General features: G+C 52.5%; 4 protein-coding genes across 14 annotated transcripts in view; 3 read left to right on the forward strand and 1 right to left on the reverse strand.

Moving 5' to 3' along the window:
- Positions 1-2,093: 2,093 nt before the first annotated feature.
- RETREG2 (reticulophagy regulator family member 2) lies at positions 2,094-7,967 on the reverse strand. Its single transcript, XM_060623668.3, has 9 exons — positions 7,546-7,967; positions 7,159-7,265; positions 6,136-6,166; positions 5,649-5,784; positions 5,156-5,240; positions 4,672-4,815; positions 4,421-4,515; positions 4,126-4,261; positions 2,094-3,870 (listed from the first exon to the last, which is right to left on the reverse strand). The coding sequence occupies exons 1-9, from the start codon at positions 7,827-7,829 to the stop codon at positions 3,245-3,247; spliced, it is 1,644 nt and encodes a 547-aa protein (XP_060479651.1). The 5' UTR covers positions 7,830-7,967; the 3' UTR covers positions 2,094-3,244.
- A 74-nt stretch (positions 7,968-8,041) lies between these two features.
- CNPPD1 (cyclin Pas1/PHO80 domain containing 1) lies at positions 8,042-14,003 on the forward strand. 4 transcript variants are annotated; one of them, XM_078450860.1, is made up of 9 exons: positions 8,042-8,060; positions 9,400-9,487; positions 9,957-10,065; positions 10,859-10,940; positions 11,107-11,227; positions 11,313-11,441; positions 12,037-12,098; positions 12,418-12,535; positions 12,762-14,003. In XM_078450860.1, exons 1-9 carry the CDS (start codon positions 8,050-8,052, stop codon positions 13,314-13,316), a joined length of 1,275 nt encoding a protein of 424 aa, XP_078306986.1. In that variant the 5' UTR covers positions 8,042-8,049; the 3' UTR covers positions 13,317-14,003. The 4 variants fall into 4 exon arrangements, with proteins under 4 accessions (XP_078306986.1, XP_060479653.1, XP_060479655.1 ...); XM_060623670.2 differs by lacking the exon at positions 8,042-8,060 and adding an exon at positions 8,073-8,462; XM_060623672.2 differs by lacking the exon at positions 8,042-8,060 and adding an exon at positions 8,073-8,423.
- A 1,025-nt stretch (positions 14,004-15,028) lies between these two features.
- SLC23A3 (solute carrier family 23 member 3) lies at positions 15,029-22,560 on the forward strand. 4 transcript variants are annotated; one of them, XM_060623658.3, is made up of 12 exons: positions 15,041-16,197; positions 16,371-16,528; positions 16,689-16,786; positions 16,998-17,071; positions 17,278-17,459; positions 17,774-17,897; positions 18,054-18,168; positions 19,131-19,384; positions 19,957-20,062; positions 20,369-20,533; positions 21,530-21,625; positions 21,718-22,560. In XM_060623658.3, the coding sequence occupies exons 1-12, from the start codon at positions 16,018-16,020 to the stop codon at positions 22,005-22,007; spliced, it is 1,842 nt and encodes a 613-aa protein (XP_060479641.1). In that variant the 5' UTR covers positions 15,041-16,017; the 3' UTR covers positions 22,008-22,560. The 4 variants fall into 4 exon arrangements, with proteins under 4 accessions (XP_060479646.1, XP_060479641.1, XP_060479644.1 ...); XM_060623663.3 differs by lacking the exon at positions 19,131-19,384 and having other exon boundaries at positions 15,029-16,197; positions 17,805-17,897; positions 18,123-18,168; XM_060623659.3 differs by lacking the exon at positions 20,369-20,533 and having other exon boundaries at positions 15,043-16,197.
- Positions 22,561-23,283: 723 nt separating this feature from the next.
- Positions 23,284-26,756, forward strand: part of NHEJ1 (non-homologous end joining factor 1) — an 81,223-nt gene continuing 77,750 nt past the window's right edge. Inside the window, exons 1-2 of one of the 5 annotated variants that reach the window (XM_060623667.3) lie at positions 23,284-23,388; positions 26,291-26,467. In XM_060623667.3, coding sequence (XP_060479650.1) covers positions 26,291-26,467 — 177 coding nt within the window. In that variant the 5' untranslated portion in view covers positions 23,284-23,388. Of the gene's footprint in view, positions 23,389-23,417; positions 23,752-23,803; positions 23,999-26,290; positions 26,468-26,756 lie in introns of those variants that run through there. The other 4 variants (XM_060623664.3, XR_013557179.2, XM_078450861.2 and 1 more) reach the window with 4 other exon arrangements.

Here is a 26,756-nt window from a genome sequence, read left to right on the forward strand (position 1 = left end):
GTAGAAACTAAATGGGCAAACGTGTGAAATTGCCCTGGCAGTGGGAAGAAAGATGAACCAGTGACAGACTTGACGATCACCAACATTTAAGGGAGCAGGAAGGAGTCCAAGGAAACTTCAGTCAGACGTTAAAAGCAAAGCAACATGGTGGTATATTATTGTCCTTCCACGATGGAATGGACGGTTCTTGATCTGTTAATCCTTGATCTCTGTACTTTTAAAGATCATTTAAATCTACTCCATTTTGCAATATCCTTTGACCAGAAAAACAAATTCTGCCAAGCACTATTATTAATCAAATTCTTGTCAAAGATTTAATCTCTGCCCTCTGAAGTCCTACAGATAATCCTTCAAAGTTTGAAGGCAGCTAATGTGACTCAGCTCAGCTCTCTCTTTTCTTGGGACAACATTCTCTGTTCCCTCACCGGTTCCCCAGGTGACGATTTTCAGCCTTCATCTCTGGTGATCCTCTACTGGGCACACTGCACTGTGTCAGCTTGTCTATGAGCGTAGGAAGCCATCCCCTGTCAGTATTCTAACTTGTGCACAGCTCACTACAGGTATTATCTTCCTTGCTTGGGAAACTCTATTGCTAGCAATGCAGCCTAAAATTAAGTTTATGACCAGACACCTTACACTGTCAGCTGTTTGAATGTATAGTTGACTAAAGCGCACTGCCCTTCCTCCAACATAAATGTAATCGACTCTCGTGGCCCCAGCCTGTACTACTACTGGTGATTTTTGTTTAGCCTAAATTGTAGGTTTCACATCTCTGCCCATTTTTCTTTCACTCATAGGAAAAGCTTTCTTCTTGTCTCTTTCATCATGGGCAGGAAATAGCCAGGACACCTGATAATGAAAAAAATTGTAGACAAACATGTAGCAACCATCAGACCAAGGTGAATGTCAAGAATTGACCCTCATGAACTTCAAATCTATGGCGAATGTTTTGATCCAAGGCTTTTGGCTCTGTCTTCAGACTGTAAGTGTAAGAAGGAAATGGGGGTGTCTGGGTGGCTCAGTCAGTTAAGCATCTGACTCTTAATTTCAGCTCAGATCATGATCCCGGGGTCATGGGACCAAGCCCTGCATCCGGCTCAGCACTGGACACGGTGCCTGCTTGAGATTCTCTCTCCCTTTCTCTGCCCCTCCCTCCTCTCAAAATAAGTAAACAAAAAATTCAGTTAAAAAAAATGGGTTCAAGGTGACGCACATGGCAGCTATTGTCTTTCTGATCAGTTAATTCTATTTTTCTTGAATCTCCCGTTTGTTGATTAGAACTCTATTTTTTCCCTTCTGAGACCACCAGATGATTAGAAGTGCATGGTCCTTTGGAGACAGAGGACAGGGCCTCAATCAACCCTAAAGGATGGTCTCTCAGGAAAAGATGAAATAAATGGAGGAAAATATTCTCACGTGCTTAGGAGAGACATGGCATGGGAGTCAACCCCCCAAAATCAGGCAGCCTTGCAGTACAGGATGCTTCCAGCTGAAGGCAGAGAACGTGAACTCCTCAAAGAGGCCATCTGCTCAGTTCAGGGCTTTCTCTAATGTTGTTCTTCCCCCTAAAGAGCAAGGATTCCGGAGTCCACTCTACGAAGCTATTAGATTGGTTCTCTATAGTTCCTACATCCTCCAACACCTCCCCATTTGCGCCCTTTTAATGAACAGGGGCTTCCTGTTCCAGGGCGTTCGCTGGAGCCAAACTGCTTAAGTTTGGATCCAGACTCCATCATTTACTAGGACTGTGGTCTTCAGGAAAGTTAGCCCACCTGTAAAATGGAGTTGCTATGTGTCTCAGGATTAGGAGGGGAAACAATGAGTTAATAAATATAATAAACCGCTTGGAAGAGTGCCACGCACATATTCTGCTTTTGATTCGTACTATTTCTTCGGTGTTCCTTGGACTCAAAGCAGTTTTGATATGGGTATAGGTCTTGTTTGGGTCCCCAGTATAAACAAGTCACGGTTGAGCGAGCTAGTTGTGAATATGCGCACGGGACAGGACTTGTGGGGACACTGAGGTTGTAGGCAACATGGCAGAAAACGATCGTTCTGGTCCTCGATTTGTACTGACTAGGAAGACGAGGCAGTTTCCTCCTGCGTACACTTTATTCACACATGCTAAATCTCACTGTACAGATCACTCTGTCAGGGAAGATGACTAAGGGCAAGTTAGGGCTGTTGGGGTAATCCTTGCTTCTGGCCTTGTTTTGCACCAAGGTAAATAAATAGCCAGGAACAAGTCTGAGGGCACAAGGGTGAGGGGTGAGGGGTGAGGGGTGAGGGGTGAGGAAGGAACAGAGCAGTGTGGGAGGCAGCTCACAGCGAGGCAGGCAGGCAGGCAGCAGTTCTAGCCAATCAACACTTTATTTTTCCACTCAACACCTGCACAGATGTTACTGTCCACTTCCTGACCCTAGTAGGGGTCCCACCACACCAGGACCATTCACGGCCCAGAGAGCGGTCGCTTTATTCCTTCCTAGAGTAAGAGGACCCTTCATCCCAACAAGACGGAGCTCCTGCTCACTAATGCAGTGCTGGTGCACATGCTGTGGGATTCCCGCTCTCCTCCCTCATCACGAAAGGCTGGGATGATCTAGGGCGAGGGCGCGGTGCAGGTTATGTGGGCTATAGTGACGTTAAGTGCATAACCACCGGCCTGACCCACCACCCCAGGTTTAGTCTGTACCACCCAGACAGGAGCCTCCCTAAAGCTTAGCCACCACCTGCTGGGAAGGAGCCGGCAAAGAGCGGGGATGGAGCTGCTAAGGACAGGACACAGGCAGGATATAAAAAGCAGAGAGGAACACGGGACAGGAAAGACAAATGGTCAAGTGCCCAAACTAAACAACCAGTGGGACACGAGGACAGAGCAGCACAGGTCCCTGAGGATAGGAGGAAAAAGAAAGGGAACGACCACCAGGGCTGGAGGCATAGTGGAATGAGAGTAGAGATGAGGCAGGGAGGCAAGTGCAGGCTGTGGGAAGGACTTCCCTAGCCCTGTTCACATCCACTAACCCAAGTGTAAAATTATTTACAAACTTAAAACCAATCCCAGGCACGGGCACTGTTCCAGGCCTGGGACAGCAGGCAGGCAGGCAGGCAGGCAGAGGGTGGACTGGCTACCATCTGACAGCCAGCTTCCCCATGTACGACCCCTCCCTAGAGTAGGGAAAAAGAGGAAACGGTGACGTCCCTGGCCAGGAAACCCTACTGTGCCTGCAACTCCTTCCCCTGTGGCTCATGGCTCTGCCACGGCCTGAGCCTCTTGGTCTGACTGTACCAGAGAGAGGGTGTCGGGCCCTAGGGATGGAGGGGGTGGAGCATCAGGGAGCTCTGAGGGTGTCTCTGGCCCCAACCCCAGCTCAGCATTCAGCTGCTCCAGCTCCCCCTGATCCAGCAATTCGAAGTCCTCAGTGGTAAGTGCCTCTTCTTCCTCAGGGACAGACAGGGGCTGGGGCAAGTCCTGGGGAGGAGGTGGGAGCACTGAGGGGGAGGGGACCGGGTCACTTTCGGCCAGGCAAAGTAGGGGTGACAGGGTGTTCGGTGGAGTGGGGAGGTCACCACTCACTGCCTCCGGGCTCAGTGTCTCCGCTGGTCCTCCAGGGGAGAGCTTCCCTCCATGTGTGGGAGAGCCTGCCCCGTTGAAGTGCGTGTTCACAAAGTGAAGAGGGGACGAGAGCCGAAGCAAGGTTTCCTTGGCTACCACATCTTCCTCCTCTTCTTCCGAGTCCAGGTCTTGCCTTGAGAGGGCCTGAGGAGGGCCCAGCAGGTCTTCAGGAGGGACTGGCTCCGTCTCCTCTCCCTCCCCCAGCTCCCGGCTCAGGGCTTCCTCTGGCTCACTTGGCAGGCTCTGCTGGTCCAAATCTATGCAGAAAACAAAGAGTCAGGAATGGGCGGATGGGCCTGCTGTTCTGAACTCTCACAACAGGCAGTCAATTCAAGGATGAGAACTCAGGACATGGAATACTGGACCAGGCCTTAGGCGTTAAGGTCTTTCAGAGCTTGAAGTCGAATTACAGGATCAGTTCCCAGAAAAAACATTTCTGGGGGTGATAGAGAACATGGCCAGCATCCACAACAGGGAACAGGAAGACTGGGAGGACAAAGAGCTTCTCATACCCTCTGAGACATCAGTTAGCTGTGGAGTTGTGGCCCGGGATACAGAGAAGCCACCACTCTCCAAGATAGAAGCCTCCTCGTCTGACAGCTCTGAGTCTGTTATGGCCAAGGCCAATGCGGTTTTCTTCACATCCACCTGCAGGAGAACCCAGATAACAGAACAGATGAGAAAATAAGAGAACCGATTTTTCAAAAGCACCCCCGCCCACTGCCTCCCACCCTCTTGAGAAGTAGCTGCTCTGAAGCAGATTCTCCTCCAGCCTCTACTTGGCATCCCATCTCCCTTGGACCTCACCACCGGGGAGAAGCCAGCCAGTTCTGCTTCGCTTTCACTCTCTGTCTCCGCCAGTGGCTCATCACCTCCAGGGGGTGCATTCTTCCCCTGCCGCTCTAGAGAAATAACAGCAGGGCAGTGACCAAGCAGAGACGGTGGTGGGGGACAAACGTGGTCAAGAGACTAGAGAGTATCTAAGTTCCAGGGCACTTCATGAGCCATAAACCGATGCCTTCCCCCATACCCCCCTCCTGGGCATGGGAGCCCCTTACTCTTCTTGTCGTGTTTGTGATGCAAGGCATCAGCTTCTGCCTTCATGCTGTAGTCCAGCTGCATGAGCAGGGGCTCGAGGCGAGTATACATCCTCTGGATCAGTTCATGATAAACCACCAGGGGCCACAACAGGATGCTCAGCACTGGAGGTTAGAGAGTCCACTCAGGGCTTCCTATGCCTATTTCCTGAGGGCCCTCATGCAACTGGTCCCTAAACAGAAATTGCTGAAGGCTTTCTGGAGGCTGGACAAACCTTCTCCCTCCACATCTACCACTCTCCTGCCCAGATGACTCTTCCACCATCACTAACACTCCAGCATCCCCTGGAGATCTCCATAAACAGATCATCAAAAAAAAAAAAAAAGAAAAAAAAAAAGAGAGAGAGTGCACCATCCTCCCTTAGGGCTAGCCAGTCCCTTTGACCCAGTCCAAAGAAAGAGAAGGAACCAGCTTTGGGAAAGGCAGGGGTTAAAGTCTACTCACAGACAATGTAAGAAATCATAATCCCCGGAACGTAGTGTCCCAGCACAGCCAGTACAGCACAGCCAGAACAAACTCGAGCACAGAACTGCAGAGAAGAGAACAGGGTCTGAGAGGTATATGCCCCACTCATCTGGGCAAGAAATTGCTGTTCAGCTGGTGGAAGGAGGGGTATGCCTTCTGGGGATGCAGCGATCTAGTCTAGTCAAGAGAATGCCCAAGACAACCAATTCAGTAAGCTTACAATAGACATCATCAAATGCCTACAACTCAGACTGATATCCCTTAACAGGAAACAGTGTCAAAACATCACATACTTACTCTCTGAAATGAGACTACTCCTGTACCAGGCTACTCGCTGCATGTGTTGCCTCAAAAAGGCCCCCAACCCTCTTCCTTCAGTGTCCAGCCAAGGATTTCACGTTACTACTCCCCATTCCCCTACCTCTATTTCCCCACAGTGCGGGAAACTGTTATATGACATGAAAGAGGTTACCTGAGCTGGATTCTGCCTCTTGTACTGCAGCAGCTCCTGCAGGTGAATCTGGAAGGTGAGCCAGCTCTCAGCCAGGTATCTGCACAACTCGGGCACACTCAGCAGGTGCGGCCGGGCGCCTGACCCCGCACCCTCACTGGGGAGACATGACATGACCCCTGGAGGCCTCAGACACCAGCTTCCTAGGCACTCAAATCCCTCTGAGAATGCCAATGAGATCTTCAGTCTAAAAAACTGGACAACCCCACCTCCCAAAAGGAGGCTGTCCTCATCTTGGGAAGCAAAGCCCAGAGTTCCCAACCCTCTGTCCCCAAAGCATCAGGCACCCAAACACCTAAATAGGAACCCAGGACCGAACTTGTTGCCAGTCCATTTGCTATGCTGGGGTCTCTGCAGACCCTGCAGTGTCGCCCTGCACTGTGGGGACACTGGCACCAAAGCAAAACAGGGTTTGGGCATTTGTCTTCAAGAGCTGGCCTGCACTCACCTGTCAGAGTGGGGCTCCTCTGGGGATGATGCTATAGAGAGAGGTGGGGAACAAGTTATTGAGTGGTAGGGCTCTGGGAGACACTTCCCAGGGCAGAAACAGTTGCCCCTCCTCTGCATTCCCAGAGCACCTTCAGACACCAAGGTAGGAAAAGTTACATTGTCATAATTGTTTCTATTTACACAACTGTCTCCCTCTTTAATCACTTTCTTTTAAAGATTTCTTTATTATTTCTAAGTAACCTCTACACTCAACCTGAAGCTTGATCTTACAACCCCGATATCAAGAATGCTCTGAGCCAGCCAGGTACCCCACACTTTAATTTTTTTTTAAATTAATTTATTTATTTTGAGAGAGAGAGCACACAAGATGCGTGCATGGGGGAGGGGCAGCAAAAGAGAGGGAGAGAGAGAAAGTCTCACGTAGCCTGACTTGGGGCCCGATCTCACTGCCCTCCGGATCATGACCCGAGCAGAAATCAAGAGTCAGACACTTAGCTGACTGAGACCCCCAGGTGCCCCTAAACTTCACTCTTTTCAAACACACCTTATTCGTGTTTACATCCCAAGTAGCTCACACACAGGTGACATCTAATTGCTCCAAAATACCCATTCAGTAAATACAGGCATAACAACAACAAAAACAGAACCTAATATTCCCATGATTCCTGTGCTATCTGAACCTCTACCACGAGCACAGAACAGGTATTAATTCATTTAGTCTTTAGTTGCTTACCGACTAAATTCTATCATTCTTGTTTTATAGAAGAGAAAACCGAGGGAAATAGAAATTGAGTGGCTCTTACAAGGTCACACGCACAGCAAACGGCAGAGCAAGCAATGGAACCCAGGCAATGTGGCTGTAGAGTCTGCACTCTTAACTACTACGCTCACAGTAACACTAATTTTAAGGTGATGCCTGGGACCCGGGGGCCTGCTGTACATTTGCCCTCACCATTCAACCCACCCAGCGGGCTCAGGCACAAAGCAAGTGCACAACGGGGCTTACTGAATGAATACTCACCTGCGATGTCAGGGAATAAGCGAGGCTGCCAGAGATCCAGCAGAAAATAGGCCAAAAGTGAGACGCTGAGTAGGAAGAAGGGCCGGAGGGACGACGAAGAGAGCAACCTTAGGGAGAGACAGGCACCTCAGCGATGAGTGGGTGAGAGGCCCCCGCATCCATCGCGAAAGGCGGAAAAGCGCCCACTGATGGGGGAACCGGAACCTCCAGGCCTACCATGAGACCCGAGACAGAGGTATGGGACAACCCCGACCGACAACAGACGGGGGAAGGGGGCCACTCCCCCGAGGCAAGTGTCAACCCCAGGAACGGGAAAGGTGCTCCCGGCCCCTCCCGCCCCCGCCCGCCCGCGCAGCCCGGCCCCGCCCCCTCCTCCGTGGCCGTTACCAGAAGAGGCCGTTGAGTGCGGCCGCCGTGACCAGGCTGTGCAGCGGTTTCTCCCACACCAGCAGCCGCTGCGCTGCCGCCAGCACTGCCTCCCAGCCGCGGAGCCGCAGCCACAGCGTCGTGGCCAGGCGTCCCACCGCCTCGGCCGTGGCCGCCTCCTCCTCCGCCTCGCCGGTGGCCTCCCCCATGCCTAGGCTCAGACCCAGGCCCAGGCCGAGGCTCAGGCCTGCCCCCGAACCCCCACCCGCGCCGGTGTTACCACCGCCGCCGCCGCCGCTCGCCATAGCCCCGTCGCAGCCGCCGCCCGAGCCCGCGAGGAGCCAGGGCTGCGCGGCCGCCGCCGGGGGCGCGTCAGGCGGAAGGGGGCGCACGCCGCGGAGAGCGCAGCCGAGGCCGCCCAGGGGCCGTCACGTGACGGAGGAAAGACGAGCCCGTCACGTGACGCACCCCAACCGCCGGGATAGGGCGGCCCGCGCCTGCGCACAGGCGGCTGCCAGGGCTCCTATGCTGCGCAGGTTCGTATTGTGGTTGCTGGAGTCGTGATCTCGGGTCGTGACTGTGCGCTGTCCGGCTCCACGGGACCGAAGGACTGTGTATCCGTGTCTTCGCACTCCAGCCGTCTTCCTCTGCCTGTGTAGGCAGGGCGGCTAGGGAGACCCGTGCTGGCCCGGTTTTCCCAGTGTGATGCGGGCCGAAGGGGCAGGAAGTGGGCTGCCAAATGCCCAGTGTCCGGAGTAGGATCTGCTTCAGCACGGGAAGGGCGGCGGCTGTCCCATTAGTCAGTCCTTGACTTACTGGTCCTCCCAGTTCCCTCCTCTCGGGGATAAACAAACACCAGCGCGTGACTCGATTGACTCGAAAACAGCTTCACTTACTCAGTAAAGTTGTTTCCTCCCCAAACGTAAACTTTACTGCCGGCACGTATCGGAGCTTTTTCCATTCCCTTGCTCAAACGGGAGATTGGGGTCGCGGGTTTAAAAATAGAATCCTGTTTAGCTGTTGACTCTTGGGGGGGGGGATTAATTCCATTTACTGAGGCTTACAGCGTACTAGGCGCTTTGTATTTCTTTGTGACCATTTAATTTCTGCAGTGACCCTACAAAATACGTAATTAGGTTTAGAGTTCAAGCTACCGAAAGTAAGGTATACAGCAAAAAGTAAGTTTCCCTGCCACGTTTCCACAGTGTACCCACTGTTGTTTCTTCTGCGTTTTTTCCGACGCATTTTATACATGTATATTGTTCTATGTGCGTATCTTTTAAAAACATATTTGGGAGCGACTCGTCCTGCATCTTTGTTCTACTCATATTAACATCCACATTGATACGAAAAGGTCAGCCGGGCTCGTTCATCTTCAGTGTGGCGTGGTCCCCGGGGAATTGTCCCCATTACCCACCCAGACAAGGGCACGCTGGGGCTTAGTTCTGGGACTCGCCCGGGCTCAGGGCGACCAGGATTGCGAGCTTGGCTCCTCCGTGGCTGTTGGGGCTGGCGGCTGGGCCCCTCGGGCGGCAGGAAGTGCCGCGCGCTGACTCGCCGGCGACACCCCTGCGGCTACTAAACGCGGGACAGAGGCACAACACGCGCTTCGCAGCCGGGTCTCCTCTCCACTGGGTGAGGTGAGCGCCCTGGCCTCCGAGGCCCACACCCGGAGCCCGGATCGCGGAGCCCGGAGCCCCGAGCCCCGCCCGGGGCGGAACAGGAAGAGGCGCCCGCCAACCCGGCCCCGCCTGCTGCCGCCGGCGCGAGGACAGGGGGCTGCGCTGGCGAAGGCGGCCGTCCGCGCGGGGGAGGACGGCGCTCAGGCGAGGGCTCCGCGGCTCCCTTACCATTCGCTCCCTTCCACTTTCTCAGGGCGGCAGGTGGCGGCGCGATGGACTTGGCCGGGCTCCTGCTGGACGAAGAAGGCACCTTCTCCCTCACGGGCTTCCAGGACTTCTCGGTGAGAGCGCGGCCCGCCCCCTCCCTGGCCTTCCTGTGCTTGAGCTCGGGATCCCCGGCGCTCCTCTCGCGGCCCGGGCGGCGCCGCGAACTCGCCTGACGGCTTGGTGCGGAAGCCGGGCGGCAGCCACTCGATCTTTGACTACTCGAGGCCCCGGCTCCTTGGGCCCTGAGGGAGAGTCGCGGGGTAGGGGACTGGAGGTAGGGGTGGCCGCCCGGGACCTTCTCCGAGAACCTCTGCTGGGGAGTAGTCAGTGGTGGAGGATTCCTCCTCCCCCCCCACCCCCCACCCCCACGCTCAGTGTAGATAAACTACCATTGGCAAATAATCTAGAGAACGGGGCTGGGTGGGGCATGGGTCCCACCAGCAGTGAGGTGAACCTGCCGCCCCGCACCCCACTCCCAGCCTGGAGCCAGGATCTCCATCGTAGCCTTCCCTGCCTTTCACCCTCCACCACTTGCCATTTCAGTTCCTCCCTGGACACCAGAAGCTCAGCGCCCGGATCCGAAGGAGACTCTACTATGGCTGGGACTGGGAAGCTGACTGCAGCTTGGAGGAACTCTCCAGCCCCGTGGCAGGTTAGTGTTTTGTACCTGGGCAAGTAAGAAGCATGAAAATGGGGTTGTCAGCAGTCACCAAAATAACTCGGTGTACCCCATGAGCTACACCGTCTTTTCATAGCTAACTTATCGACGTCTGGTGTAAGGACTGGGTTTCCATTCCACATTTTTGTAGCCTGAGTGAGTAAAAAAACATTGCTATCTTACAGATCTGTGCCACTCTTTTTTTTTTAAGTTATTTATTTTGAGGGGGTGTGTTAGAGTGCGTGTGTGTAGGCCGGGGGGTAAGACAGCGACAGAGAGAGAGAGAGAGAGAGAGAGAGAGAGAGAGAGAATTCCAAGCAGGTTCCTCGCTGTCAGCTCAGAACCTGACAGGGGGCTCCACCTCACTAACTGTAAGATCATGAGCCTGAGCTAAACTCAAGAGTCTGGATGCTTAACTGAGCCACCCAGGCGCCCCCACTGTTGATTTGTATACGAGAAACACATCATATGTATCCCAAATTCACAAGGCACGTTTATTTTCTCAAATGAGCAAGGTGAAAGACAAATCTAGATAATTTCGGGTGACAGGGAAATAAGCCTTCCTGTTGGAAGGAGCTGAAATCCAAATGTAGAATGGGTTTTTTTGTCTCAACGTGGGAGAATTTGATACATTTTGTGACTGTGGTTCTGTCCCCAAGGCTTCAGATAATACAGATCTGGGTCTTCTGCTGATAGCACTGGGGATGGGGGTGCATGGGGGAGTTGGGGGTGGTGGTGGCAAGGGAGGAGTTGTTTGCTTACTCTGCCTTCCCTTTGCCTTCTGCAGACATTGCTGTGGAACTGCTCCAGAAGGCAGCCCCCAGCCCTATTCGCCGGCTCCAGAAGAAATACGTAGCTCATGTGTCCCGGTGAGCTTGGAATTGAGGGGGACAGGGCGGTAGTATTTGGGCCCTAGAGAAAGGGGGAAATGGTTGTCTCTAAAGAGAAGGTATAAAGACACAGGGATGAGCATCATAAGAGTTATAAGTGCTGAAAGACCCTGGGGGCTAATTACTGATCCTTCCTGCCCCCCAGGGAGGCGTGCATCTCCCCGTGTGCTATGATGCTCGCTCTGGTGTACATTGAACGGCTCCGCCATCGAAACCCAGACTACCTACAGCACGTGTCGTCCTCTGACTTGTTCCTGATCTCCATGGTAAGACGCCCCCTCCCCTTCTGGGTCCTGGTGACCCAGGAGCCGGGTGTGAGCGCTTCTGATACCACCTCTGGCTGCCCTGCAGATGGTGGCCAGTAAGTACCTCTATGATGAAGGGGAGGAGGAGGAGGTCTTCAATGATGAATGGGGAGCTGCAGGGGGTGTGGCCGTGCCCACTCTCAATGCCCTGGAGAGGGGCTTCCTGAATGCCATGGTGAGTAGCTATTCTATTTCTCACTTTGTTTCTTTGACCGCTTGTCATGTTCCCTTCATCCTTTGCTTTTCTCAGTCAGCATTCTGTAGTTTCTTTTTGCCTCTTCTCCTCGTGTCTTTCCTTATTAGTGTCTTCCCTTCCCAGCCTTTCTGGACCAACCACAGCCTTTGGAGGTTCCTGGCATGGTGAGGCCAGAAATGGAACCCCCCCCCGCCCCCCCCGCCCCACACCATTCCCTAATTCCTTCAAGCCCAACATGTTACACTCTGAGTCAGAGCTTATCTCACTGGGTTCTGATTATTTGCTTCCAGAGTTTCTCTGCCTCATGACTGTGAGCTCCCTATGAGTGTGGACCGTTCTTAGGATTATTTTCTTTCTTTGCCCTTAACTGAGGGTATAATGTGAAACCAGATAATGTGGTATCAAATGAGTTAATATATAAAAGCTCCTGGAACAGTATCTGGCACGTAGTAAGTGCCAAGAAAAGTGTCTGCCGTAGTGGCGGTTGTAGCTGCTGCCGTGGTCTTGGTTGGTTATTAAATGGCTGTGGCTCCTATCTGAACTTGGCCTGGTGCCCTTCTCTTCTTACCCATAGGATTGGCGTCTTTACACTGACCCTCGGGAGATCTTTGAGGTGCTGAGCTGGCTGGAGAGCTGGTAGGTTCTAGGAGTTGGGAAGAGGGGCTTACGGAATTTGGGGGCTTAGATCTAAACCGTTAGGGTTAGGGTGTAACTGGGGGGAGGGAGGAGACGACAAGGCGAATCTCCCAAGGTAATTGTTCCTAAACCTATCTGCCCTCTTTGTAATCTTCTTTGGAAGGGTGGTAGAACCTTATTTAAAACACAGATCTTGGGTAGTTTAGGAACCTGTGTGTATAACAGGTTCCCCAGTGTGGGTCCCCAGGGGAGTGAGGGTGCCACTGGGCCAGCAGCAGGAGTGTTGAAGGTGTCCTCTGTCTCTCTCCCCTTCCAACAGCGTGGCTGAGCAGCAGGGACGGCGGCGGGGCTGGTACACCTACACAGACCTGTGTGTGCTGCTGGAGCAGCCGGCCTGGCAGTTGGCCCTGGGCTCCCTCTGCCAGCGGCTGGCAAAGGTGAGGAGGGTTGGGAAAGATAGGGGCCTTAACTGGGCTGGTGTGTAAGGTGGGGTGAGCAAATGCTGAGAGTCTCAGGAGATGGGGTTTGAGAGTAGATGGCGACAGAGAGCTCTGACTTGAGCACAAGTTTCCAGACAAGGGATGGATGTGTTGAAGGCAGTCAGAAGCAGGTTTTGGGGGAAGGGTATTTGGGCACTGACTTTTCTTATCTTCGCTCCCGCAGCTGTCTTGCCTGTTAGCTATGGCATATGTGAGCAGTGTGGCCTTGGCTGTGGCGTCACTGGCTGTAATTCACCAGTCCTTGGGGCTGCCCTGCAGCCCCTCGCCCGGCCCCCCGGACCTTGGACTGGCCTCCAGGTGCCTCTTGGAACCCTGCATACCTTCTCCCGTGCCACAGTGCCTGCCATGTCCTGTTAACGTCTCCAGCTGCCTGGATGGTGACACAGGGCTGCGTTCACTCTGGGGCAGTCTTCTGGCTTCACTGACTCCTCCACCATTGCCTCCCCCAGACCCTCCTGCCCCTCCCGCCCCTCCCACTCTTTTCCATAACTGTCCCCTTTGCCAGAAGCTCCAGAGAGACTCCCCAAGCTGCCACGCCTGCCATCACTCCAACCATACTGTCTCCACTGGGTCTCCCAGCCCTGGGTACCACTCCCGTGGCCTGGCTCCACCCTGGCTCTGGAGTCCAATGCCCCCCCTGCTCCCCCCGCCCCAGCAGTGTTCCCTTTTCAGTGTCATGGAGCTAGCCCGTCTCAAGTCTTTCATTTTCCCGGGCTAGGCAGGCATTCAACAAATGCATTAAGAGGATTTGGGAATCCCTGAGAACCTAGAGGGGGAAAGCTTGATTTAGATCCTCTCTACCTCTCTGGGTCCTTGGCTGGTCCCCGTCCTCCTAGGTAATGGAGCTTAAGGGGTTGTGGGGTAGAAGGACTGAAGGTCACTCATTCTCCTAGACCTCAGTGGCTGGCTGCTTGGCCAGAGCAGTGATGGTACCAGGGAAAGCTCCAGCTTGGTGACCAGGGCCACATCACAGCCAGACAGAGGAGAAGCCCCTGTCTCTCCACCTCCCTGGGTTCTAGACTTTTGCTTTTGAGTTCCCTATGATGGAAGGGGAAAAATGGGGTGAGGGAGGGAGGAAATGTTGATTGGGGGCCTGAGTGATGTCCCTGAAGCAGGAGAGCGAGGGACTGATAGGGCCAAGGTGGGATCTGCCGAGGGAAGGCGGGGTCAGGTGGGAAACCCTCTCCACACCCCATCCCTTGGGTGTAGCCTAAAGGAGCCAGGGACTGCTGCCGCCTTCAGCCCTGCCCTTTCCAACCTCTTCTTAGTACCCTGCTCCTGGGCTTCCCTCTCTTCCAGTTCTTCTCCTGAGTGTTCTCTTCACAGGCCTCTCTGGCCACTGCTTTGTATTTGGGTTTTTCACGCTTTTGTAGAACTGAGGTTTCAATAAACAGTTTCAGTTGCATGGCTGGGATTCTTTCTTCCGCGGCAGCCCTTGAAGAATTTCCTCCCCATATCTAGATTCTAAGCTTTTCTACTTCCTGAGCCCATCATCTGGCAACTCATTTGCTCTGAGCCCCATTTTAGAACTTCCCTGTTGTTTGATGGTTACAGGATTCCATCTCAAACTTACACTCATCCCTGCTCCCAGCACTCAGGGGCCTGTAGCACTGCTTTGACTTGGGTGCTCTGGGTCACAGATGGTGACTCTATCATGCCTGAGGTTGGCCCTGTCACAAGTTCTGGGTGAGCTCCATCCTTGTGGATCCCGAGAAGCCAGGGCGAGTGTCCTGACTTCCAGTCTGGTCTGACACATGGTGGTAGTTGGTGTTAAGTCTAAAGCTGGGTTATCACTGGAAGAAAGTGAACTGTTCTGGCACCTGGACTGAGAGTATTTGGGTGGGACTCCTTCTTAAGAGGATCCACAACACAGGTAGTACTGTCCCCTAGGGGGCAGTCTGGAAACTTATGGGGCATTTTTTGATTGCAGCAAAAAATTGAAGGGATGATACTGGCATTTAGCTGGTGTGGTCCAGATGCTAGGCATCCTGGAATGCTTGAGACCCCTCCCTTATGAAGAGTTCCCAAGATAACTTTCGAATGCCCTGCTGGACATCATGTATACGAAAAGCCTGTTTATCTGAGCATAGAACTATTTTTAACATGTAAACACGAAATCGTTTTTCTACATTTTGGAAAAGACTCAAAGTTTGCCAGGAACGTACCTACGTGTAAATTAAAACTGGACTTTGCTTTGTTCTGCACTTGGCCAAGAACTTGTTCACTACTTTGGAACATCAGGTCACCAATGGCAACACTGCTTGTGATACATGAGTCGCCAGGAAAGCACTAGTATCCGTTGATGTTGTAGTTACCACATCCATGGTTATTCTCTATATGGGGTAGGCAGTGGATGACATTGTCTTCTCCTTTAGTTGGGCCCAAGTTTCACATATGAAATACTTTATTTATTTATTTATTTATTTATTTATTTATTTATTTATGTTTATTCATTTTTTTAAATTTTTTTTTTAATGTTTATTTATTTGTGAGACAGAGAGGGACAGAGCATGAACAGGGGAGGGTCAGAGAGAGAGGGAGACACAGAATCGGAAATAGGCTCCAGGCTCTGAGCTGTCAGCACAGAGCCCGACGTGGAGCTCGAACTCACGGACCGTGAGATCATGACCTGAGCCGAAGTCGGACGCTTAACCGACTGAGCCACCCAGGCGCCCCTATGTTTATTCATTTTTGAAAGATAGAGACAGAGCACAAGCAGGGGTGGGACAGAGAGAAAGGGGGACACAGAATCTGAAGCAGGCTCCAAGCTCCGAGCTCTCAGCACCAGAGCCCGATGCGGGGCTCAAACTCACGAACCACGAGATCATGACCTGAGCCAAAGTCGGACACTCAGCCGACTGAGCCACCCAGGCGCCCCACAAAATACTTTTTATTATCACCTACCTTTATTTCTCCTTTCTGTTACAGTGAGAAAATTATATAGAGTTGTGGTCACTTTTGCCATGCATGATGTAGGGACATTACCCATGCATTTCCTTCCCAGGTAATCCTGGGGGCTTGACCCTGAAAGGGTTGAGAACTGGTGTAACCATGATCGTTTCAAATGCTGGTGGTGAGGAGGGAACACTAAAACCTCCCCAGGATATTTTTTAAGTCTCCTCCCCACCTCTCCTATCCTACTTTCCAAAGCATGAAACAGGGGATCTGCATGGGAGTTTCTTGCGGGGGAGGGGTCCAGAACGTGGCTCCCCAGTTAATGGGTGATGGAATTTGCACAAGAGCTGGGCAAAGGTGAAAGGGCCTGTCCTGCCCCAAATCCCTCATCCCTTCGCTCCGCTTCACTGATGCCTCCACCCCCTCCCCACTCCAGGCAGCTAACTTCCTCCAAACTCCGACCTCTTACTCTCTCTACTTAACTCTGGCCCAGGGCAGCCAAGACAAGAAGAAAGGCAGTCAGCATGAGCCGATCACACCCCCATCCCGTCCAACTCCAGTCTATGGGCCCCCAGGATGCCCTGGCCACACTGCCGCCACCACCACTCCCACCGCAGCCTGCTGTCCAAAATCCCTCCTCTCACCCTTGGGCCTCTCAGTGTGGGCCTCCTCCCTGGGGCCTCAGCTGTCTTCTGGCTCTGCAGGTAGGAGGCAGAGGTGTAGGAGTTAGTCCTAGCTGAAGGGGTGATGGCGGGGCGGGGGGGGGGGGGGGGGGGGAGGGGGGGGAGGGGGGAGTAGGCGTGGCATGAGAAACCCTCAGGAAACAGGCATTTCCACCTGTTTCTGAAGACTCTCCTTCCCATTTCTTCTCCTGCAGCATATCTTGGTGCTGGCTTCTCTGCTCTGTGTCTCCCACTTGCTCCTGCTTCAAAATCTCCCCCAAGGAGAGCTCTCATATTCCCCTGCCCAACTCCTGGCCTCCAGCCTCTTTTCGTGTGGTGTGTCTACCACCCTGCAAATTTGGATAGGCAGCAGGTGAGGGGAACTCCCTGGAGAGAATGGGGCGGGGCGGGTTCCTGCAAGCGTGTGTGTGTGTGTGTGTGTGTGTGTGTGTGTGTGTGTGTGTGTAGGAGTGGCCTGAGGAGTCCTTTTGGCTGCCACTTGTCTCTAGTAGCCAGGGCTGCTATTCCTACAGGCTGCCTCTTGTCCAGGCTCCGTCCTTAGAGTTCCTCGTCCCTGCTCTGGTGCTGACCAGCCAGAAGCTACCTCTGGCCATCCGGACACCTGGAAACTGTGAGCACAGAGCAAGGGCACAGGGTGAGGGTGGAGTGGAGTGCCAGTCTGAGCCTCCAGGCCTGGGCGGGCACAGGATTGAGAGTGGGCAGTGGTGGGAACTGCTAGGCTATGGGGTCTTGGAGCTGTGCCCCGGACCAGCAAGGACTGTAGAACAATGGGGCTCTGTCCCACTTACCTCTCTCCTCTCCACGCCCCCAACTTTCCCCAGCCTCCCTTGTGCTGCGCCTGTGTGGGGGGCCTGGCTGCCATGGCCTGGCGCTCCGGAACACTTCTCTCCGAGAGGTGAGTGCCTGGGGATGGCGAGCAGGAGGGCTGAAGGTGGTGCCGGGATGGAGGAGTTTCCTGTTTCCATTTGCTGGGGCCTGAGATGATCTGGGGGAAGGAGTTGGGACAGAGACCCACCCCCTGGGATTAGTTGAGAAGTCCAGACTGAGGTCAACTTCATGGAGCAGAATGCATCCTCTTTGTCTTTTTCTCGGCTTCTCCAGGTGTCCGGGGCTGTGGTGGTATCCGGGGTGCTGCAGGGCACGCTGGGGCTGTTGGGGAGTCCCGGCCATTTGTTCTCCCACTGTGGGCCCCTGGTGCTGGCCCCCAGCCTGGTGGTGGCAGGGTTCTCTGCCCACAGGGAGGTGTCCCTTTTCTGCTCTACTCACTGGGGACTGGCCTTGCTGTACGTAAGTCCTGAGGGGCATGGGGTGGTGACCAGTGGGCTGTGCGGGACTGGGGGAGGGCAGAGCAGCTGGCCCTACCCGATTCACCAGCCATCTGAGCAGGGACAATGCTTTGTGGATTTGGAATCCAGGACTTTTGCTGGGTTCGTGTGGTCTCCCTGGCTTTTACACGGTGCCCTGCTGCCCCTCCAAGGTGTCCTCCTCCTTCTCTTCTCTGGGATCCCTGTTAGGGAATTCTGCCCCTCCTCTACCTCCCTTACCCCCCTCAGGATGCCTGCTTCCTTTTGCTCCTAAAGCTCTTTCTCTCCCCTAGGCTTATCCTGGTCATGGTGATCTGTTCTCAGCACCTGGGCTCCTGCCAGTTACCTCGGTGCCCCTGGAGGCCAGCTTCAGCCTCCTCGCCTCACACTCACATTCCTGTCTTCCGGCTCCTCTCGGTATGTTGGGGTCTGGGCAGGGCGAGTTGAGGTGAGAAGGGCTGGCATGGAATGCTTGATTGGCCCGCTACCTTTTTGGTTTCTGTCTACCCCTCGAAGGCTGGCTCGGAAGGTTCTGGGGGAGAGGTTCTTTCCGGTCTCAATCTCGCCCCTCAGGTGCTGATACCAGTGGCCTGTGTGTGGATCATCTCTGCCCTTCTGGGGCTGAGCGTCATCCCCCCGGAGCTGTCTGCCTCCCCCAAGGCACCATGGATTTGGCTGCCTCACCCAGGTAGGTCTGCTCTTCATCCTTCAGCCTCTTACTCAAATCAAAGGTCTATTTCTTTGAACTCAAGATTTAGCGAATTTCATTTCTGAGTTAAATCCTGTGCTTTCTCAAAACACCCAGGGGGGAGAAATTGCCAGTCCGAAGGGCAATACCAGCCCCTCACCACAGGAGTTTTATTTAGTGTTAAGAGACATCTGCAAGCCCATCACTCCCTGTTAATAATCCTCATCCGATTTACACACTTATGCTACCTACCCTCACAAGCATTGGAGTTGGTGGCCCTACATATGAAGTTTGCTTTTGAGGCATTGTGTACAAAAGTTGTTCATTCGTCAACTTAATAGAGGTCTGTTGAGTGCTGATTATGTGCTGGGCATGTGATAGGGGACGTGGTGTTAAATATGACAGACGCAGTACCTATACTCAGGAAGGTTACATCTGCTAGGGAATGCAGATACTAATTAAACAGTCACCCAAGTAAATTGAAAATTACATGTGGTAAGTGTAACAATGGGGAGATGCATTGTGTAATGACAGCTTATAACGGAGAATCTGACTTTACCAGAGAGATCAGGAAAACTGTTCTTGAGAAAGTGATCTTTGAGCTGAGATGTGAGAGGTGAGGAGGTGCTAACAAGGTGAAGGCAAGGGAGAAGAGCATTCTAGGTGGGGAGAGCAGCATGTGCAAAGGCCCTGTGGTAGCCAGCAACACAGCAAGGACAAGGGCCTGAAACAAGGCCAGTGTTATCTGGAGTAAAGAGAGTAGGGCAGAGTGTGGTGGAAGATGAAGCCTTGTAGACCATGATAAAGGGATGAGTCCTTATCCTGAGTTTGTTGGTTCTGTCAGAAGACATTGTCTTCAAAGACAATGGGGTCTCGAGGATTCTTGTGGCGCAGGCCTTTGGAAGCAGGGGGATGCTCCAGACTTGAGTCTGGCCCCAAGGTGGCTTTTTCTCCCTCCCCAGGTGAGTGGGACTGGCCCTTGCTGACGCCCAGGGCTGTGGCTGCAGGCATCTCCATGGCTTTGGCAGCCTCCACCAGCTCCCTGGGCTGCTATGCCCTGTGTGGCCGGCTCCTGCAATTGCCTTCCCCACCTCCACATGCCTGCAATCGAGGGCTGAGCCTGGAGGGTCTGGGCAGTGTGCTGGCCGGGCTTTTGGGGAGCCCTCTGGGCACTGCATCCAGCTTCCCCAACGTGGGCACAGTGAGTCTTATCCAGGTATGTGGACAGGGGTGGGGGCAGGGGAGTGGAAGTACACGAGAGGGAAGGGAACTCACGCTGACCGGTTGCCATCTGTGTCCAGCATTCCGCCAGGCACGCCACCTCAATGATCTCATTTAGGGAGGTGCCTAGAAGTGGTAACGGCTAGGACCGTGAGGAAGACACTAAGTCACTACTAAACTCCCATACCTCCGACACAGTACCCTTGCTGGGGCGTCTGGTGAGATCAAGTCACACAAAGTCCTTGCTCTCTTGGGCACTTCAGAGAGGGAGAGGCAGACAATTAAAAAAAAAAAAAGTAAGATAGGTACAGAGTGTTAAGTACTATCAAGAAAACAAAGCAGGTAAAAATTGAAAATAAACTCTTAAAAAAAAAAAAGAAAAAGAAAATGAAGCAGGGTAGTAGGGGGATAGTGGTTGAGAAAAGGAGTGTCCTTTAAGTAGAGTGCTTCTCGGAAGGATCACATTTGAGTTGAGATCCAAATGATGAGAAGGGGCCAGCCAGGCAAAACTCTTGAAGAGGCGATCAAGGAGGTGGCTGTGTTTTCTAGCATCTCTGCTTCGCATAGGCTGGATCTCGGCGAGTGGCCCATCTGGTGGGACTGCTCTGCGTGGGGCTTGGGCTCTCCCCGAGGCTGGCCCAACTCCTCACCACCATCCCGCTGCCTGTACTTGGTGAGTGGATGTATCAGCAGGACTGGCATTGAACCAGTACCCCCCACCCCCACCCCAGGATGGCCAACTGGTTGCTTGTGGCTGGCCCCCTCTCTTTCTGAACAGCACCCCTGACCTACGGGGTGTCAGCTGTGGGTCAGCTGCCCTCATTTTCTCAGCCCAACATCTTGGCCTCTTGACTGGGCTTCCGACATAATGGGAAAATGAGCCTTTGGTTGTCTCTCTCCATCACAACCTGCCCCACCCTGCAATACTCTCTCCTTGCCAGCCCTTCCCAACCCCTTTGATTACTTCCCTACGAGACAGGTGGGGTGCTTGGGGTGACCCAGGCCGTGGTTCTGTCTACTGGATTCTCCAGCTTCCACCTGGCTGACATTGACTCTGGGCGGAACGTCTTCATTGTTGGCTTCTCCGTCTTCATGGCCCTGCTGCTTCCGAGATGGCTTCAGGAAGCCCCTGTGCTGAGCACAGGTGGGGGTGGGGATGGGAAGAGGAGTTGGACAGTACTGGGAAAGCAAGGGCTGGAGGCTGGAGGCTCTCTAGACTCCAGGTCCCACACCCTTTTCTGTGATTTGGTGTAAATAGTTCACCCATTCGTTTAGCAAATATTTATTGAGCACCAGGCTAGCCCCTTCAGATATAAAGGGGCCTCCAGATGTTACGGTCTAACAAAAGAGATGACATGTGTAGGAACGTAACAGGGAAAGGCTTAGATAAGGAGCTGGCTGGGGTGCTTGGCAGTGAGAAATGGTTTCTGCTTAAGATGATCCAAGTAAGTTTTACAGAAAAAGTTAACACTGAGCTGGTCTAAAGGATGGTAAGATTTGAACATATTTAGTGGGAGGAAGGTCATTTCTGGCGGGGGAACCGTCATAAACAAGGATATAGAAATAGGGTCATAGGGTATGTCTGAGGAGTAGCAAATACATTAGTTAGTGGAGCTTAGCAACTAGCAGTGGTACTCAATTGAGGATGATTTTGCCCCACAGGGAATATTTGACAATATCCAGAGATATTTTTGGCCATTACAAACGGAAGAGGGGGTTGTTATTGGCATTTAGTGGATAGAGGGATGATGCTAAATATCCTACAATGCACAGGACAGCCCCCCTCCATCAAAGAATTATCTGGCCCAAAATGTCAGTAGTACTGAGGTTGAGACAACCAGGGTACAGCATAGAATATAAGAAGTGGGAAGTAAGGTTGGGACTTTTAATACCAAGCTTTCCAGAGCCTGGAACTACCAAAGCATATTCAGAGGGCATGTGGATGCTCAGAAGACAGGATGATAGGCAGGGACCTTGTGCGAAGGGCCTGGGTGGGGAACTAGAGAGTAGGGGTAAAAGGTGGGGGAGATGGGAAAAGATCTGTCCTTAGCCCAAGACTTAGATTTAGGTCTAGAAGTATGACCCATTGGCCTTGCATAGGATCAGAGTTCCCCTCCTGCCTGGCCCCAACTTTCTGTAGGCTGGAGCCCCTTGGATGTATTACTGCGCTCGCTGCTCACAGAGCCCATCTTCCTGGCAGGACTCTTGGGTTTCCTCTTAGAGAACACCATTCCTGGTAAGCTGAGGCCAAGCCCCAGCACTGGGGAGCAGCCCGGATGTTATCACTCCCTGGGTGGGGCAATAGCCTGACCAACCTTTCTTTTGCAGGCACAAGGCTTGAGCGAGGCCTAGGTCAAGGGCTGCCATCTCCTTTCTCTACCCAAGAGGCTCAGGTGCCTCAGAAATCCAGGGAGAAGGCTGCTAAAGAGTACCAACTTCCTTTCCCCACCCAAAATTGGTCTCCCTGTATCCCCCAGCCCTTCCGTTGCCTCTGCCCTCTCCCTGAAGACCCTAGGAATGAGGAAGGAGGGGCCTGTGAGCCAGGAGAGACAGCAGACTTGTTGCTTGGCTTTGGGGAGCAGTGTCCTGAGTCTAGCAGAGAACTTAGGTCCCAGTGATTACCAGGACTCCTGCCCCTGTCCTGGTTAGTTTAGCCCTATCTTCCAGCTTGCTGTGAGAGTCAGCTCACAGGCTCTAATTTCTCCTAGGAAGAAGGTGCGTGTGTGTGTGTGTGTGTGTGTGTGTGTGTGTGAGAAATGGACCCACCTAAAGGTCTCACTTCCCAATAGGTGTGTTGCCTTTCCTTCTCTTAATTAGGCCTAACTGTTCCCGGCAGGGGCCATGGTTTAGTGGACCATGAATGAATGAATGAGATTTTGTATGTGAACTATCTATAGTCGAACCCCAGCATTCACTTAACAAATATTTATTGAGGGCCTCCCATGTGCAAGGTCTTGGAACTACAGATATGGAGAACACAGGGTCCCTGCCTTCTTAAGGTACCTACCATTTAAAAAGCCTTATGTAGGGGCACCTGGGTGGCTCAGTCAGATAAGTGTCCAACTCTTGACTTTGGCTCAGGCACTGTGTAGGGCTCCGTGCTGAGCGTGGAGCCTGCTTGGGATTCTCTCTCTCTGCCTCTCCCCCTGCTTGTGTGCTCTCTCTAAATAAATAAACATTAAAAAAAAAAAAAAAGACCTATGTAATTATTAATTAAAATCCAAGCCAGAAGGCAGTCTGTATTAAAGATTAAAACAATGCTATGGGAGCAAAAGAGAAGAAACAGTTAATTCTGATTGTGGATCGTGGCAAAGACCTTATGGAAGATGCAGCACTGAGGCTGGCCTTGACGAGAAGACTCTTGTTGTGGAAAGCGGATGGGGAGAATATGTCAGGCTCAGGCATGCAGCTGAAGCAAAACCGTAAACTGTACAAAGTACAAGATGAGTTGAGGGATTTCAAGTTTCTCCGTGGTGATGGAGCAGAAGTATGGGGGTAAAAATGGAAGGAGAAATGAGACAGGAGAGGTAAAGGATGAGGTCAGACCATGGGATTTATGCATGGAAGAATCATCTCTGAAACAACTTGAGTGCTGGTGAGGATCAGAGAAATTAGTGAAGTTCAATTTCCTCATTTTATTAAAACAAAAAAAGGGGGGGGGGCTGGAAAGGTAGGGGAGGGAAGTGACCTGAGTTTATTGAAGGGTCCAAATCCTGGGACCCCTCTCCCGCACCTCATCTGCCACTCTTCCTACTCGGCCAGCGCGATTCCGAGGGGCGCCACTACTACTCCACTTTCCCAGCAGCGGGTCCAGCGGTCCTTTTCCCGCTCTCCCCGAGCGGCGGCCCCCCAGCTCGCTTTCTTCTGCCGCGAGGACCCAGATGCCCCGCCCACGTCGGGCCTCGGCCCCGCCCCTAGGTCACGAAAGGCCTCTACTCTAGGCCTTTCGGTTTGCGCGGTCTGCGGAGAGGACGGTGGGAGCTCTCGCGGCCGCTCACGGTAGGTGGTGTCGGGTTCGAATCAGGGCCGAGGCCTCAGCCGGAGCCAGGCGGCGAGAGGCCCCCCGGGATTCCGCCGGCGTGCCGGGAGCCGCGCGCGGCCCGAGTGCTGCGGCAGGCCTCCGTGGGTGGGCGGGGCGCGTGCGCAGCGCGTGCGCAGCCCGCCTTCCGGTGGCGAGGCGGGTTTGTGTGGCTACTGGTTGGCGGGCTCCTCGGAGCTGCAAAGCGGCCGGTGGTCGGTTTTGTTACCCCCGAGGGGTCCCGAGCCGCGCCTCGGTGCAGCCACAGCTGTCAAAGTGGAGAGGCAGACGGCGAAGTCCCTTGCGGCGAGGGCGGATGGAAACTACGTCAGGCGACTCCTGGGGCGGGGCTGTGGTAAAGGGAGCCAGGGTTGGTCCCCACGGAGGGACGGGGCGTGGCCCAACCCGGACGGTGGCTGGGGCCTTGCTGCCCTCTGCAGGATGGCGGGGGAGCTGCGCCGAGAGAGAGGCTGGGCCGAGGGGCGGGACTCGGTGCGGACCCGGGTTCTCAGACTACCTACCGCACCTGACTGTCGGCGCTCCTAAGCGTCATTCAAGAATAATAAATGGATGAATCTTGTTAACATGAAGGTTAAAGAGGGCTTTGAAGGGGGTGGGGGGGAGGTGGGGAAAGATAAGATTCAGAGGACTTGAACTCAATAGGACGCGCGTGGTGGGAGCATTGCCAATCCCAGGTCTGGTGCTGAATGTCTCAGACCTTCCTATGGGGCCTCTTGATCCTGAGCACGTTTTTTTTTTTTTTAATTAAAAAAAATGTTTATTTATTTTTGAGAGAGAGGGAGAAAGTGACAGAGCGCGAGCAGGGGAGGGGCAGAGAGAGAGGGAGACAGAAAATCCGAAGCAGGCTCAGGCTCTGAGCTGAGCTCTCAGCGTAGACCCCAGTATGGGGCTGGAACCTATGAACTGTGAGATCCTGACCTGAGCGAAGTCTGTGGCTTTAACCAACTGAGCCACCCGTGTGCCCCATACCCTGAGCGCATTTTAGACTCCTCTCCCACCTACAACTATACAGTTTGAGGGTTTTGAGCTTCCAGGCTTTCTGAAGTGTTAGGCGAGGAGAATCAACCCAATTTTGGCACTCTTAGAGGGTGCACTGAAGGGCTTGGTGACTTCACTTGTTCACTTGACTTTGTGACCTTTGGCAATGTGGAACTCTGGTCTAGTGAGGGCTAGCTTAATCATTCCAAGATCTCCTCCCTGTGGGAGCAGCAGATGGGAAGTGACTGCAGTCCCATCCTCCAAACACAAGGCTGCTGCAAATAAAAATCACAAAATATATTTACTTTTCACCTATTGACTGTACAAATTAAGTTTTGTTACAAGACCCCTCTTCAAAAGCGAGGTTATGGTTGTAAGAATAACGGTTTAGACTGTGATGGAAATGACAGGAGGAATAGAGCCATGTTAATCATGTTAATGAAATCCAAGGAATTTCATTATTTCCTTTATATTCTAAGATGACTCCCTCACTTCACTTTGTATTTATAGACTGAAATAATGAAGGAAATTGTATCACTTTTTTTTTTTTTTTAACCAAAGGAAAAATGACCAGACTTCCTGTAAAGTAACCATAGTTACAGAACATCTACTAAGTTAAGACTACAAATTTAGTTGTTGAACTAGAAAAGTTGGTTTCCAGGAGTTCCAGGATATACAGCAGGGCATGACAGTGCCTTGGGTTGGGGATCTGGGGGGATGAGTGAAATGGAAGTTAATGAATTGTCTCTACCTCTGCGAAATGCTGTGCCTTGTGTTTATGACTTCTTAGTCACCCACATTCTTCTTGAAATGGGATTTGGGGCTTTTTTGTTTGCTTCTGGACAAACAAGAGTTTATTAGGTCTGTATATGTGTGTCATTGATCCCTTTGAGAATTTGAGGTAGCTGTGGACTTCTTCCTCCCAAATGGCTATACGCATGTTTGCATAGATTGTGCATATAATTTCAGAGGATTCACAAGCACAGACGCTAGATTAAGAATCCCTGTGTTGAGGAATGTTTGTATGTGTATAGAAATGTGTATGTATGTATATGTATATGTTTATATGTATGTATATATGTATTTAGAGAATATAAATATATATTTGAAATTCTGAGAGTTTCTAGAGTTTTATTTCTAGATAATGATCAAATAATTTGAACTTCCTGCTCATGACACTTATGATTTATGATGTTTTATAAGACAAGAACTACTTCTCTTCTAGAAGTTCTGGGACAGGGTAGCATTGATGTTTTTATTAGGAATGTGATAAAGATGCAACAAGAGGGGCGCCCGGGTGGCTCAGTCGGTTGGGCGTCCGACTTCAGCTCAGGTCACGATCTCGCGGTCCGTGAGTTCAAGCCCCGCGTCGGACTCTGTGCTGACAGCTCGGAGCCTGGAACCTGCTTCGGATTCTGTGTCTCTCTCCCTCTCTGCCCCTCCCCTGCTCAAGCTCTGTCTCTGTCTCTCTCAAAAATAAATAAACATTAAAAAAAGAAAAAAGATGTAACAAGAATGGTTCAGGTTTCCACATTAAGTTATATTGTTAGCAAGCAGAAATACTCATACCAATATGCCAAGGCTTGAACACTATGGAAGAAAGATATTTTATGCCCTTTAGGAACTTAATTAAAAAAAAATTCTAAATAGATTTGTAGTGGCCAGGAGGTAGTAAGGTTGTCCAGCTGGTTACATGTGGGGCAGGGGATGGGAGTGGGGGGTTGTGTGTGGGGAGGGGAGGGGGAGGATTTAAGTCCGTGCCGTCTGTCTTATGAGGGAGGAGTCTTTCACAAGGCTTATTTGATATAGAGCTTTTGAGTGGTGCCCCCACCCCCAGGCCTGCAGTACCCCGGGGCACTTTCCTAAATTAAGACTTTCCTGCAGATGGAGGAACTGGAGCAAGGTCTGTTGATGCAGCCATGGGCGTGGCTGCCACTCGCCGAGAACTCCCTCGTGGTCAAGGCTTATATCACCAAGCAGGGCTATGCCTTGCTGGTTTCAGATCTGCAACAGGTGTGGCATGAACAGGTGGACGCTAGTGTGGTCAGCCAGAGAGCCAAGGTAAGTGTGACAAGAAGTCCTGCGGTGGGGCGGTCGTGGGTATGATTTCTGTCTCAGTGGAGGTCAGGGTACATTCACACCAACCAGCGTACTGGCCTGTAGGTTGCCAAGGGAGGTCGGGTCAGGTTGAGACAGTTCCAATGAGTGTCCTGCACTTCTACCCAAAGCCCTGGGATCTTTCCATTTGGTTGTACGTGTGTTAGTTTCTGCACGGCATGCAGTACACGCACGATCGTGAAGGAGGCCAGTTGCTCTCTCTTTTTGTTTTCTTCTTTCCTGTTCCTGTGTC

The sequence above is a fragment of the Panthera onca genome, chromosome C1, assembly GCF_046562875.1.
Source record: "Panthera onca isolate mPanOnc1 chromosome C1, mPanOnc1 haplotype 2, whole genome shotgun sequence".
NCBI lineage: Eukaryota > Metazoa > Chordata > Mammalia > Carnivora > Felidae > Panthera > Panthera onca.